The following is a 15524-nucleotide window of genomic DNA, read 5'->3' as shown; positions in this document are numbered from 1 at the left end:
ATTAATTAAAAATTTCCCGACATCACAAGATCAATTAAAGCCTTTTTTCAATTAGTAAAATCAAGGGATCAAATTTTTCCTATCTCTGTTAGAGATTCGAAGAAACGAGAGGGAATTGTTAATATAAAAGTGAAATAATAATAATAATAATAATAAGACATTTAATCCGTTCAAAAACATTACAACACTTATAACACAACCAAAAAGAGAAAAAAGAAAAATTAAAAAAAAAATACAATGTTGTTGCTCTTTATTACAGAAGGTCCCAGGCCCGCGCATAAGGATATCCTCACCATCCGCGCGTATATCCTACTGTTCCTGAAGCAGCTCATTATGATCGGCAACGGCGTCAAAGAGGACGAGCTCCAGGCCATCCTCAACTACCTTACAACCATGCACGAGGTATACTTATAGAATTAAATCCCTTATGTTCGAATATATTGCACCATAAGCGGCAAATTAATTTTACCGAATACTTCCTTGACGTTGTGCAAATTGATTGTTAAAAATATATTTTTCTTATGTTTCTTTCTAGGATGAGAATCTTCACGATGTTCTACAGATGTTGATATCTCTGATGTCTGAACACCCCAGCTCTATGGTGCCAGCTTTCGATGCAAAGGTACCTTGTTAACTGTACTCAATGTCAAAACTATTTAGTAAACTTGAGATTATATCACTGTATGTTTTACAGGGCGGAGTCCGGACGATATTCAAGCTGCTGGCCTCCGAGAGTCAGCTGATCAGACTGCAAGCCCTCAAACTCCTCGGCTTCTTCCTCAGCCGGAGCACACACAAGTATGATTTATAATTATCACTTAACCTATTAATATATATTTTCACTGTTTTTAATTCTACTTTGCGTTTAAAATTCGTGTATGGAACAGACGTAAATACGACGTGATGTCGCCCCACAACCTGTACACACTGCTGGCGACGCGGCTGGGCGCGGCGGGCACTGGGGGCACTGCTGGCAGCGCGGGGGGCACGGCCGGGATCACGGGGGGCACGGCGACCGCGGGGCTGTCGCTGCCCGTGTACAACGCGCTGTACGAGCTGCTGACGGAGCACGTGGCGCAGCAGATCCTCTACACCAGCCACCCGGAGCCGCAGCCGCACTTCCGACTGGAGAACCCCAGTGAGATACATTCACTTTCTGTAAATACCAAAGCGACAAACAAACATACATACATCTTAACTCGAGCAGTATGTAGAATAAATAAAATATAACAAAGTGTTCTAAATACTAAACAAATATTCACCGTACTACGACACTCAACAACATATACTACCTATATCAATAATTTGTATAACCTTAAGAGTTTTATTTGTCCAAATTAGAATTTAAATTATGAAAATGTATGCTGAATTGTATCACAACATATTAATTAGCCATCCTATATACTTATTTCCTGGTTGTTTTAATTCCAGTGATACTAAAAGTGGTAGCGACACTGATCCGACAGTCCAAGCAGACGGAACAGCTGCTGGAAGTGAAGAAGCTGTTCCTGTCGGACATGACGCTGTTGTGCAGCAACAACCGCGAGAACCGGCGCACGGTGCTGCAGATGTCGGTGTGGCAGGAGTGGCTGGTGGCCATGGCCTACATACACCCTAAGAACGCGGAGGAGCAGAAAATCTCCGACATGGTGTACTCGCTGTTCCGTATGCTGCTGCACCATGCCATCAAGCACGAATACGGCGGCTGGCGCGTCTGGGTCGACACCCTCGCTATTGTGCACTCCAAGGTAACTATTATTTAATTCACAAGCATACCTTAATAGTCACCTGATCGAAAGAAGTTTGATAGCATTTGATTTTCGTATTTCCAGGTTTCATACGAAGAGTTCAAGCTCCAATTCGCTCAAATGTACGAACACTATGAGCAACGGCGCGCCGACAACATAACCGACCCGGCGGAGCGCCAGCAGCGACCGATATCGACCATATCTGGCTGGGACAGACACACCGAGCCCACCGCACCTCGCCTTCGCCCCGACACCGACGACAGCGTCGTCAGCACTCCGGGCACCATCAAGAAACAGAACGTCCTCAACCACGCGGCACAGACGGAGATCGGCAAAGGCCTCTCCCTCAGGGAGGTCGAGGGCTGCAATTGCAGCAAACGTGATTCCCGTGATAGTGACAGGAGCGAAGAGACGCGGACTACACAAGTGTACAGTGACGTGTGCAAAGTGCATAGCCCCCTGAAGCAGAGCGCGGGCTCCGACGCCGGCGACGACGACGGTTGTGATAATGTTAATAATGAAACTGAACACGCGGTCGACGAGGGCGAGCAGCCCGAAGGCGACAAGCTTCCCAGCCCCGACAGCGAACTGGTGCAGTCGATCATTGATAACAAGCTGCTAGAGAGCTCCGAGTCCGGCATCGGAATAATCGACTCTGAGAAGACCGACAAACCTCTAAGCCGGCAGGGTAGCCTGGATTACATTCCGGTCAGGGACGTAGGAGACAGTCTCGCCAAAGATGACAACACGGATAAGAGCGAAGGCATCCCCTCGAGCTTATCGGCGAGCGAGGCGGCGAGCCCCGAGAAAGTAGTCGATATGAATATTATAAATGAGAGGGAATCAGAATTATCGGATCGGTCCGAATTATATTTGACTCCCAGCGAGGCCACGAGTCCCAGAAGAACGCAGGAAAAGTCTGAAATTAGTATTTCTGAAGAGATAACCAGCGATGATCCTAAACATATCGCTATAAATATTGTAAACGATGTGCTAACTATCGCCCTCGAGACTGTCAAACTGAAGGCGGACGACGACACAGACTCCGGGGCGATATCTGGTGGACCGCACTCAGAGGGGAACACGCCTAACGGACGAGACGACTTTGAACAGGACATGGAGGAAATGATCGATCAAAAACAAACTGTTGAAACGATCGCTAGCGAACTTGTTATGGATCTAATTTCAACAGTTGTTGCTAAAAGTGAAGCCCAAGAAGAGATGGTGATCAAAGAGAGCGAAAGCCCAAAGAGAGTTTCGACCCCTGAACATTCCGAGGAAGGAAATGTTTTACCTTTAGATGGAGATTTCATAGTTAATCCCGATAGCGACGGACCATCGCAAGATATGTTGTCAAGTAAAATTGCAGAAGAAAATGCCATAAATGACAGCCATAGAGTAGACGCAGAGGAGTCCGAAGAACACAAAACACCAGAAATTCCCCCAATTTCTACAATTAGCGAGAATATATCGCTCGCCAACAAAAAGCAACAGGAGCACGAAGAAGAAAGGAATCGTGAGAGCGAAAGGGAAAAGAGACGAGTTAGTTTACCGGGCGACAGCGAGATGAAGCAGGACGGCAGGACGGAAAATGTATCCCAAGGCACGAACACATCTACTTCACCAAAACGACCGCGCAGTGCCTCCACAAGTACACAAGTCGATTCAAATCATTTCGGTATGTTACTTCTTTATGGAAATCGGTCATAATACAGCTCTTCGTTCTGCTTCTATAATTATACGCACCTTTATTTACCCTGTAAACATATGTATAATTTTAGAGTCAAGTCGTCCGAAGTGCACACGGCCGATGTTCTCGCCGGGCCCGACGCGACCACCGTTCCGCATCCCCGAGTTCCGCTGGTCTTACATACATCAGCGTCTGCTGTCTGACGTGCTCTTCTCACTGGAGACTGATATACAGGTTATTTTATATATTTACTCTTACCAGCGATAACCGTTGCAATGCCATGTAATACTATCCTAAAAAGACAACATTGTATAATTCCATTTAGAAGATCTAATTCTGTGTAACTTGTACTGTAGGTGTGGCGCAGTCACTCCACCAAGTCTGTGATAGACTTTGTGAACAGCAGCGAGAACGCGATCTTTGTGGTGAACACGGTGCACCTCATCAGCCAGCTCGCAGACAACCTGATCATTGCGTGCGGCGGCCTGCTGCCGCTGCTCGCCTCCGCCACATCGCCCAATGTTAGTAACATAGGAATTTAAAGAAATATTAATCAAAACAATATACTGATGCTTGGTTATCAACATCGCAGCTTCGAACTATAACACTTCTGTGACCTGGTTAATTCACTTAACGCACAATATACTTATCTTCATCGTGATGTGATTCCAGAATGAGTTGGACGTGATCGAACCGACGCAGGGCATGCCTGTCGAGGTGGCGGTCACCTTCCTGCAGCGACTGGTCAGCATGGCCGATGTCCTTATCTTCGCCAGCGCACTCAACTTCGCAGAGCTCGAGGCTGAGAAGAACATGTCCAGCGGTGGGATACTGAGGCAGTGCTTGAGACTGGTCAGTAGGAACCTATATTGATAGATATTGTGAAAATAAGTTTTAGTGCCCAAAATCGTAAAATAGGTTTTATCAGCATTATTGCATAGTAAAATGAATAAATTGTTTGTAAAAATGTTTGAATACTTTATTTTATTCTTTAGATTTTCTATTGTTTTGATTTAACGACAAATGTTCTATTATTTCTTGACTTCTCTTGAGTTTTTGAGACTATCTATTAGGGTATTGCTTCGTAATTTCCTTCTTTATACAAATGTCTTACTTCAATAGAACCGATATTACAGTCGGTCAGTAGGGTTTTGTTTAATTTAGTTATAATATTTTTTCCTGTTAATGTTTTTTAGTCTGAGAAGAAATTAAGATATAGTAAACCTTAGTATAAGTCAATATCAAGAATTAATCGCTGTTAGAAATAAAATATGTAGTTTTATTGAAATTAAATGAATACACACATGACATGTGTTGTATGTTGCATTACACATGTTGTGCGTCGCATTACACATGTTGTGCGTCGCATTACACATGTTGTGCGTCGCATTACACATGTTGTGCGTCGCATTACACATGTTGTGCGTCGCATTACACATGTTGTGCGTCGCATTACACGTGATGCGTGTTCCAATAGAGAATTAGAATGTGTATAGTATTAGTAGTAGTGTGTATTGGTAGCTTGTAGCGTGTAGCGTGTGCGCAGGTGTGCACGTGCGCGGTCCGCAACTGCCTCGAATGCAAGGAGCGCCAGCGCTGCGCCGCCGCGCGTGCCGCACGAGCCCCGGACTCACCCGCTCCTAAGGTTAGCGTATGTAGTATTTAAAGACATCTTGACGGCTCGGAACATCGTACGAATCACTGCACAGAACATAATAATAAATATAGCAGGGAGTCTGAAAGAAAAATAATGAAACGTTCCCTACTAGAGAAGACTCTCCATGAAGATTTTATTCAAGAATCATGTTCTTAATATTTACGTGATTTATGAGATAGCTAAGATTAGAATAGAGAACTGTAGACTTCTTAATTTTGCATGCGAGCTATAATAACATTTTCTCGTAGATATCTTTTAGTTACTAGTCTACTGTATTTTTTAAATCTGTGTTATTTAATTTTTATATATTTTAGTTTATACAAATGTTTTTTAATGATGAAGCAGGAACAAGAAGTCAAACACTTACCAGAACATTATATCTCGCAATAACTAGGAATATAATACATAAGAATGTACATAACGGTGAATTTCACTTGTCATGATACATGTAATATTGCCCTAGCACTTTTGTTGTAATCCAGAGATTATAATGAAAGATCCAGCGTATGTATGTATGTTTGTGTGTGAGCAGAGCGTGGTGGCGAGCTTAGCGGACGCGTCCAGCCCCGTGAAGGACCCCGAGCGTCTGCTACAAGACATGGACGTTAACAGACTCCGCGCCGTCATCTACAGGGATGTGGTGAGTCACCTCAAATGTGTTGTGAAGATAGCTGTCCCCGGCGATTTCTTATGCGCGGAATTAAAACAAAAAATTATTTAATAGCCTATGTATTCTTCCACTATGTTATATATGTATGCCTAATTTCAGCGCGATCAGACGTAGTCGTGGTGAACTGCTAGTAATTAATATTCTTATGAATATTGATTGAATAATTCCAGGAAGAGACGAAGCAGGCCCAGTTCCTGTCACTGGCGATTGTCTACTTCATCTCAGTACTGATGGTGTCCAAATACCGAGACATCCTGGAGCCGCCGCACGCGCCGCCAGACTGCACGCGCAGACCACACCACCACGAACACCATGGTGCGTCATCAGTGTCACACTCACCATATCAATATTATGACTGTCAACTTATATTCTAGTCGCAATCATTCATTTATGAAATACGAAACATGTTGTCTCTGAATCATTGGAATCACACGTTTCTTTGTGTGTTTGTCAATACTGCGTTCATTTCTATTTAATAAAGATAAAAAGCCAATGTAATCTTAAACTGAACACTGCAGTTAACTTTGAAAAATAGGATACATTTGTAAACAAGTCCCGGTAACGTAATCGTCTCTATTAGACGTAAAACTTGTATGTACGTAAAACTATGTACAATTCTAGCTATGGTGTCACTAATAAAACATATTTATTTAAAAGTAGCTGATGGTCACGACTTCATCTGCGCAAAATAAAAAAAAATCAAGTAGCCTATATGTTATTCCAGACTTTGTTCTATTATACATCTATGCTAAATATTATTCAGATCTATGCAACCGTTCTGTAGATACCTTCGACCTAACAACCAGCATACCATCATAGCATTTGTAATGTTAGTACGATAGACTTGTATATAAATACTAGCTGTCGCCCGCGACTCCGTCAGCGCGGGATTAAAAATAGATGTTGACCGATTCTCAGAGCTACTCAATATGCTCACAAAATTTCATGAGAATCGGTCAAAAATTGTGACACGAGAATTTTATATATAACATAATGATAACAACAATGAATTAAATACAAGTATATTTTAATGTCGTTTTAATTTCTTAAAAATATATGTAGAGAATCTTTTCAATAAATACATAATAATACATTTAGTAATGTTTTAGCATTTTATTTAATTTCATGCCTGTTTTAGTGTATTCGATAATTTTTTTAACATGTTCTAACATTGAATGACTTATTTGAATTAAAATTAAATATAATTATATAAGTAGCGACATACAGGTGTTGTCTTAAATCATTGTCATATTTATTTTGCTTCATTACAAACGCTTCGTCGCACGGATTTTGACAATTAATTTAAACTTTAATTCATCTGATTACAAATTAGTTTACAAAACACACTGTAAAATTTATTGTGTCGGTTAGTTATCAAAAATTATTTAGAAAAGTTAGTAACATCCATAATTTAAAGAAATTTAATTAAGATTTTACAATGCTGTGAGTATCCTATAGTACAACAATGTCATGTCTGTAGGTGACAATGATGACGTGTTACGATTAACTTATATGAATGTGTCGTTTCTCCTCTTTTTTCACGCCGCTTGATTCCGCGTCACGATTGGACACCTGGTAACATCGTCTGTGTTATTTTGTTCGCTCGCTCTCTCTCTCTCTCGCTCTCAAATATTTCACAAATATATTCGCTCAATACAAAAATACACATAACATTATATTTATATTAATTAATTTGAAACTACATATATTTAATAAAATCGCTATATTTGCTTATCATTGAAAACTCCTTTTAATCATTATTTACTGTCTTCGTTCAACGTACAATCACAAATACATGGTATAATTTGGGGGCACTGAGCAGCGGGGGGCACGCGTCCGCTGTTCCCGCAGTGGTCGCACCACGTGTACCCGCAGTTCCTGCCGGGTGGGCACCCGCACGCGCATCGCCACCCGCACGCCCACTCGCACAAGCAGTGCGCGCACAATACGCACGCGGCGCACGCACGCATCGCTAACTACCGCGCGAACGCGGGTACGCGCTGCGCACGCGCAACGCACGCTCGCAACGTATTGCTCACGGCAAGCGTACTAAACACACGCTATTTATATACTCATGAAAAAACTACTAAGTAGGTTTCTAAAGAAAAAATATGTATCCTACAAAGTATAAAAATAATTTCTCAAAGTCATTATGTGATGAACCTTTTACTGCATAATTAACTCAATATTTTAAGCATTATTGAAAAGTTTTCGTTAGCAATGCGGTGTGAGACGTATTATAGATGTTGTCGACGTTCGCGAGTTCACTGTTTTGTCTTAGGACTTAAAATAAATGTCCTAGACACATTCAAAGTCTAGACTTGCCGCGCAAGACAACACAGTGTTTTATCTGTCCCGCTTTAGCACCGCTGTTTTCGTTTTTAATAATTTGCAACATCATTTCACCATCCTAGATTTAGATTAGGCTGTTTGATTTTTATTTAAACTTTCCCTTTTTTTATTATTATAATATAATAGATTAGTCTAGTTTGTAAGATTAGTCTAAAGCTGATAGAAATTATCAAGTGATTTGTTAGTTAAGAATCGAAATGCTTTAAATTGTTTTGCATACAAATGTAACTTTAAAATGGTTGCTTAAAAAGATTATTGGAAATATTTGACCGTAGATCCTTAAGTCCTTGCTTATTTGAAAGCTTTATTGGTGTTTTTTTGTGGATGATAAATAATATAGTAATGTTTTGCATCTCTCTTTAGACCACAACGGCGATGATGTTGAATACGCAATGATTGTCGTAGACGAAAATAATTCTACGATAAATGAGTTGGACTCACCTTCGATGAAGGTAAGATTTTATTTATACTAAATAGTGTCTTATATTGAATGTTTTTAATGTCCAATTTCCTATGGCATGAGTAAGAAAACCCTACATAATTTAAGGATAACAAAAACGTAGATTACTAAGTAGAGAGTTGGAATAATATAGAATTTTCTTACGTAATATTTTTCATTTCTAATATCAATTTATTTTTGTATTACCGTTTTAGTATTTATCTGTAAGTTATTTTGCAACTTTTATTACGTAATATTGTAAGTAGATTTAATATTTTAACTACTTAAGTCATTTCCAATAGTTTGACTTTTATAGTTTGATTCGATTTCAATTGAATTGGCATGAATATTCATATTTAATGTATTTTACCCGACTGTTAGTTTGGTTATGATCAGTACGATAGATTTAGATATTCCATGTTGTCTAGTCCATGCATGTTTAGGTACAAAGTTCGATTTCCATTTGGATTTTTATTTTGCTATCATCGGTTTTTATTGTGCCTCTAAACGTGCGTTAGTTGACTCGATGTGCCTCGGTGGGGGGATGGGGGGACGCTTTTATATCATTTCTTTTGTTTTGCAAACGCGTTAAAATATTTAAGGATGATAAAGAAGAAGGTGTGGCGCGTATTGAAACTACTTCGGACGAGGTGAAACCGAATACTAGCGAACAAACAAAGAATGAAGATTCTCCCGCATCGGAGAAGGAGGAACCGCTTTACAAATCCAGTCTCCGAGTGGCCAGGCCAAAGCCCAAGGTCAGTTCTGGGACTTGCAGGCTCTATATCACTTCCTCTTGGTGATTGGTCTTAGGTTTCCTTTACTGACGCTTACTGTCTTAGCCTAGAACGTGAACCCAAAACTTTAGACTAACCTTTTAGTTTTTTAAACAGTCTACAAAAATATAATATAGCTACTAAAGTTTTTTCCTTTCTTAAATTAGGAAAGATAAAGATTAGATTTTGTTGTTTTTTTTTTAACTTTTGAAATCCTGGGTGTTACGGTCTACTATAGGATAGGATTGTAGGCATTAGAATTTTTCGTTTTTTTTTAATAAATAATAAATTCATGTTATTCTCTCATAAGCCTCCGAGTGCGAGGTCGAAAACGTTATCTGGGATCACGGTGTCTGTGGTCAACCTGGTTGGTACGATTTCTTTACAGCACACACGTCTAGACTCGCTCACTACAACACTAAATTTAGGGAGTTTTATTTACGATATTGGTTCATAAAAGTTTCACAACGACTCAAAAACTACTTTGTACTGTTATTACAATTGTAAGGATTGACTCGAGTTATTTGTTATTTATACTAATAAATAATAAATTTGCGTATAATTCTAGTAATGTTGAACCTAAATCGTTTAACTTGGCTAAAGCAGATTGTGCGCACAAGCTTGTCACTGAAGAACTTTCAACGTATGTCAGTTTATCAAACATATTGTTGTTCCTTATCTTCCAAAGGGAATGAAAGAGATAATGGTATATGTTTGAGTTTTTTCACAATGGAAACTTATAGTAACATGAAGTGGTAATACGTGAGGTATAGGCTAACGTTACGCTAATTATACTAACATAACATATACGTATTGTATACTATAATGACAAGAGCACAAAGCACAATTTTGAATACACAGTTTGACTCAATTGTTTGAATAACCGAATTAAATAGACCTACTATTTAATTTGCCACTGCTTTATAAATTATTATAAGGGGGAAGTTCCCTTTCTCTGATAAAATAAGTTTATTATGATCTTTCCCTCGAAATATATAATTAACTATTCATATACTTTAGATGGAGCTCAGAAAGCTACCTCTGAATTAATTTAATCGAAATTTGTTTATAATTTTGAGCACTTTGCTAGTTATATTCCCACAAATTAGATTGGCATGTATGTATGGCGAATGCTTTGCTTGCTTTTTACACATGAACTTTCAATTTTCTCGCATGTTTTCAATCTACATATTTGCTTTTGTGTGTGTGTTTCATTTTATTTTCCTTACTTGTCGACTGTTTCATGTTTAAATACAATTTATTTTATTATTTCTGACTGTATATGAAATTAAACTCTATTCATATTACGACAGAGTGTAGATTCGATTGAAGACGCCGGTTCGTTTCATCTCAACTCTACGGAGACCACAAACAATGATCCAGAGACATCGAGTGAGATCGCAATGGACGATAACAAACATCCAGTAAGAAAATTATTGTAACCATATCCTTGTCCGTGTGTAATTAAAAAAAACTAGCTACTAGCCTATGCGTTATACGTTCTGCTGTTGCGTAGTTATTTCATGACAAACATCAATCAATCCCAACCTTCGCATTTATAATACTAGTAAGATTATCTTGCTCGCGGCTTAAAATAAAAGTCAATCAGTAGCCTGTGTATGTTCCAGACTATGTTCTACATCTATGTCAAATTTCAACGATATCCATTTAACTGTACTGGAGATATGTAATATAAAACATACATCTATCTAAACATTCATATTTTTAAATTAAGAAGTAGTGAGATAACATTGGAATGAAAGTATAGTGAACATTAACTGAATTTCTTTTAATCTTAAATATGGAATATATATTAGTCTTGTTTATTATCTTTTAGGTAAGCAATGACGAGTCGTGGACTGACGTGAACTTGAACGAGGAGGAGCGAGGTCCCGCCACCATCACACGGAGGGACCACGAGGGGAATATACATGAAGGTATATAAATGTAGACTTTGTAAATGTATCGTGAAGTAGTGCACATACTGCCTTTATTTAGTTACACTTGTAGTAAACTAGGCTGCTCTATAATAGTTAATTTTACAATAATAAAGTAACGCCGGAACCGGATCTTGACAGTGGTGTTATCGATTCGTATTCTTTTATAAGTTGAAGGGTTTTTTTAATACATATAGTTGGACTTTTATTTTCTTTTGTGTAGAAATGGAGAAGCAGATTCAGATGAGGAATGCGGAACAGCAGCAGTTGCAGCAGAGGCACCAGCGAAGGACCCTGCAGGCGTCGCAGCGACATCTACATCCGGTTATTACACTATCATTGTACCTTTAAATTTCTCAATGTTTTTCTATCCACAAACAGTATATAAATATACAGTCCAACAGGCTATTGGAATAGGCTGTTGTAATTTGGATTTGATTGTTAGGATAACGAGACCTTGGCGGGTCTGAGCGCGCTGGGTGCGGGCGAGCTGGGTGCGGGGCGCGAGGCGTCGCGCGAGGCCTCACTGACGCACAAGCTGGAGACGGCGCTGGGCCCCGTGTGTCCGCTGCTGCGCGAGATCATGTTGGACTTCGCGCCCTTCCTCTCCAAGACCCTCGTCGGCAGCCACGGACAGGAGCTGCTCATGGAAGGTAACAAACTAACCACGAAATACCACTAACATAACACTTGTGTTGAAAACAAGAAAGATGTAATAATATTGGACAATATGTGCATACAAGTGCTTTTACAAGGCCGACCCTTAGTTTTGGATTTTCCAGCAGTAAGACCAGGTGGTAACAGTTTTGTCCTGTGTCGCCTTAGGTCTGCAGACGTTCAAGTCGAGCACGTCTGTGGTGGAGCTGGTGATGCTGCTGTGCTCGCAGGAGTGGCAGAACTCGCTGCAGAAGCACGCCGGCCTCGCCTTCATTGAGCTGATCAACGAGGGCCGTCTGCTCTCGCACGCCATGCGCGACCATATCGTCAGGTTACTATTAAACTTTTGCTTATCATCTTTAAAAGTAACAAAGAAGTAGATGAGGTATTGAAATGGAGGATGAAGACTGAAAATAGCTAATCATTTCAGGGTTGCCAATGAAGCTGAATTCATACTGAACAGGATGAGGGCCGATGACGTCCTCAAGCATGCGGACTTTGAGGTAAGATGGCCCGTACCGTAAGCTATCGTACTTTTTTACAAATCCGACTCGAAGGATCATAACGAACGCTTCAGAGTTCGGTGGACAGTTTGCATGTCTGTATGTATGATTGTCATGGTGCAGTGCGTGTGTGCGAGCACGAGCAGCGAGCGGCTGGAGGAGGAGCGCACGTGCGAGCGGCTGATAGCGGCCGCGCGCCGCCGCGACCACGCCGCCGCCGCGCGTCTACTCGACAAGCTGCGCCACGCCGCGCACGCCAGGTACACCATACACACCATACCTTCATCTTACGTCACACACTCTATATATCTTTGTACTATGCATAGATAAAGCTAAATAAGAAAGCAACTCTATTCTACTGACGTCTATATAATATGTTCAGTATCACGGGCACCGAGGAGGGTACCGGCGAGGGCTTCTGGAAGCTGGATTCGTGGGAGGACGACGCGCGGCGCCGGCGCCGGCTGGTGCCCGACCCGCGCGGTCGCCGGCGCGCCGCACTGCCCGCGCACACGCACGCGCCGCCCACACCCCCTAGCGACGCCATACTGCAGGTACACTTCACGCTTAGGATTGAGTAACGCACAACAAACTTTGAAGTAACAAACGATTCATCTAATCTAAGTAGTACTAAACATTCTTTGAAATGCAAAGGTAAACTGCCTTTAATGTTCTGTTACCCTGGTACTTTTGTGTTGCTATTAGTATGTTACGTTGAATCTGCACCGTCGTGTGACGTGTGTAACATCTCTCTCATTCTATTTGAATAAAACATAAATAACAATGTTTGTAACAAGTGTGTGGGCAGTGGAAACGCATGGTAACATGTGTGTGTGTGTGTGTCAGGCGACAGAGGAGCTGCACGCGCGCATAGCGCAGGCTGCTGGCGGCGCGCAGCTGCCGGCGCCCGCAGCTGACCTGCTGGACGACGCCGACGCGCTGCTGGATGAACGCGACGCTGAGCAGGAGCTCACTGGTCAGTATTATCTTAAGCCATCTTTCCACTGCTGCCATTAAAATAACGGTGTACCATGATCCGTTTCCACTGATGCGACAAACCGCTATCGCACGACACGATTTAATAAATATAATTTGTAATAAAATAGTTAAAAATCATTCACGTTTTTTTTAAAACTACATTAAATTCAAAATTTAAAACGTCGACTATATTCCAAGTCCGACTCTATATGTCGAGTTTAGTGTTTTGTGATTAATATTTTATAAAATCGTAACAGAGATATAATGTGGTCATTAAATTAAGTAAAAGCAATAAAAAGTACGGTTTTTGTATAAATTATAAAAGGTCGTTATATTTGTGTGCGACCTGCGCCCTCTGACGTCGTTAACATGTCAACTCTGCATAACTGTCGCAGATTCATTTAAACCGGAAGTTATAAGTTTTATAGCCTCTGTATAAACTCTGATATACTTTATACTTTTAATATGTATTTAAACATAGAATATATTTGTTACAAAGTATCTTCAGAACGGCTCAACAGATCTTTATGAAATTTGGTACAGACATAGAACATAGTCTGGAAGAACACATTAATTTATCTCCACGCGGATACGCAGGAAAAGCTAGTATAGAAATACACCACGTACCGTATTTTAACGGTTATTAACTTGAATGTAATTTTTCTAGATCCTCCGTTAAATCGCTGTGATCTCTAAATGATCTCTTCTTTCCCCAGGCCCGGTGAACATCAGTACGAAAGCGCGGCTGGTGGCGCCCGGGCTGGTGGCACCTGGTACCGTGTCCCTCACCTCCACAGAGCTGTACTTCGAGGTGGATGAAGAGGATCCTGAATTCAAGAAGATTGACCCTGAGGTAAGTGAATTTTGGAGTAATAAAAATAGATGTAAGCAATTATTTTATCATTATTTAAACTTGCAGTTAAAAAGTAAAAGTGTACTTAATTTAGTAACAGCGCCATCTAGCGAGGCTTCAATCAAATAATAAACAATTGTTTCCAATTGGAATAACTGGAAGCGTTCCTATAGGATATTATCAAAATTGAACATATCATTTTATTTTGGGTAATGGGTCATTAAATCTGTACTCACGATACTGATATCGTTTTATAATGTCTGCAGTAAATTACAGCATCATGTCCGGTCATTGATACGACCACTTTAAAATCAACATTTTAACACTCGTGTAATAATTTTATTCTATATTAAATTCGTTTCGCGATAAATGCAAGTAAAAACTTTATGTAATTGAGCTATAAAATTGATAATGAAACGATATTAACGATAAAGCGTTATGACTACGGTGACTAATTATTCGAATATTTTTAGGATATTATTACACTCTTGTTTAAACCCACTCCTAATACGATAGTTTTGGATATATGCCTAAAGCATTTAAGTAACCAAAACGAAAGTTTGACACTGACGTTTTTCATACTCTCTGCTTATCTCCTCTGTAGACACAAGCAAAAATTTTATAATTATATTCTAAAATAAGAAAAGTATGTGCGCTATTTTTATACTAAATATTTAAAGAAAATTTATTGCGTTTAAATTAAGGAAAAATGAGATAAGAAAGTAGTTTAAAAAAAATTAGGTAAAATAAAATTGTCCCAATTTTCTGTTCGAAGTTTGTTGCATTAGTAACCGTTAAGAAATCGTCAGATGTTAAAACAAGTCCAAGTTTTACGACCAATAAAACAACTGCTCAATTTACGAGCGCCGAAAGTTCAGTCGTGTCCCGGGAAATGCGACAGAACTGGTCACTATCATCAAACTATTCATATCTATTAGATGGATAATAAAATTACACGCTAATACAAACTGAATATTTCTAATGTTTATTTATTATTAGTCTCTATTTTAGTTTGTTACAAACGTAACGAATTTTGCTAGAATGCAGCTTAAGTGCAAAAGTAATTTCTTTATTTTTGCGACTTAGAAGTCGGAAGTAACAGCTAGTATGTGATTAGCCTACATTTCCCTTAAAGGACGGCAACGCATCTGCGGTTCCTCTGGCGTTCCGGATGTCTATGGGCGTCGGATCAAATAATTTTAGGCGACTCGTTGCTAGTTTGCCACTTCTCCTATAAAATTAAAGAATACTTGGTACTTTCAAA

General features: G+C 40.0%; 1 protein-coding gene across 1 annotated transcript in view; it reads left to right on the top strand.

The window, feature by feature from the left end:
- The window catches only part of rg (A kinase anchor protein rugose), a 38148-nt gene extending 23433 nt beyond the window's left edge, over nt 1-14715 (top strand). The window contains exons 15-40 of the mRNA XM_013315962.1: nt 260-402; nt 536-622; nt 695-798; nt 888-1138; nt 1432-1748; nt 1833-3426; nt 3530-3672; nt 3795-3959; nt 4111-4290; nt 4985-5083; nt 5628-5735; nt 5936-6080; nt 7588-7758; nt 8481-8569; nt 9159-9314; nt 10646-10756; nt 11170-11269; nt 11493-11593; nt 11715-11922; nt 12095-12257; nt 12357-12429; nt 12553-12689; nt 12812-12983; nt 13276-13405; nt 14124-14260; nt 14695-14715. Coding sequence (XP_013171416.1) covers nt 260-402; nt 536-622; nt 695-798; nt 888-1138; nt 1432-1748; nt 1833-3426; nt 3530-3672; nt 3795-3959; nt 4111-4290; nt 4985-5083; nt 5628-5735; nt 5936-6080; nt 7588-7758; nt 8481-8569; nt 9159-9314; nt 10646-10756; nt 11170-11269; nt 11493-11593; nt 11715-11922; nt 12095-12257; nt 12357-12429; nt 12553-12689; nt 12812-12983; nt 13276-13405; nt 14124-14260; nt 14695-14715 — 5105 coding nt within the window. The remainder of the gene's footprint in view (nt 1-259; nt 403-535; nt 623-694; nt 799-887; nt 1139-1431; nt 1749-1832; nt 3427-3529; nt 3673-3794; nt 3960-4110; nt 4291-4984; nt 5084-5627; nt 5736-5935; nt 6081-7587; nt 7759-8480; nt 8570-9158; nt 9315-10645; nt 10757-11169; nt 11270-11492; nt 11594-11714; nt 11923-12094; nt 12258-12356; nt 12430-12552; nt 12690-12811; nt 12984-13275; nt 13406-14123; nt 14261-14694) is intronic.
- Nucleotides 14716-15524: the final 809 nt, after the last annotated feature.

Source organism: Papilio xuthus, unplaced genomic scaffold (genome assembly GCF_000836235.2).
Source record: "Papilio xuthus unplaced genomic scaffold, Pxut_1.1 DF826949.1, whole genome shotgun sequence".
NCBI classification, from domain to species: Eukaryota; Metazoa; Arthropoda; class Insecta; order Lepidoptera; family Papilionidae; genus Papilio; species Papilio xuthus.
This window is presented reverse-complemented; position numbering and strand designations above follow the sequence as displayed.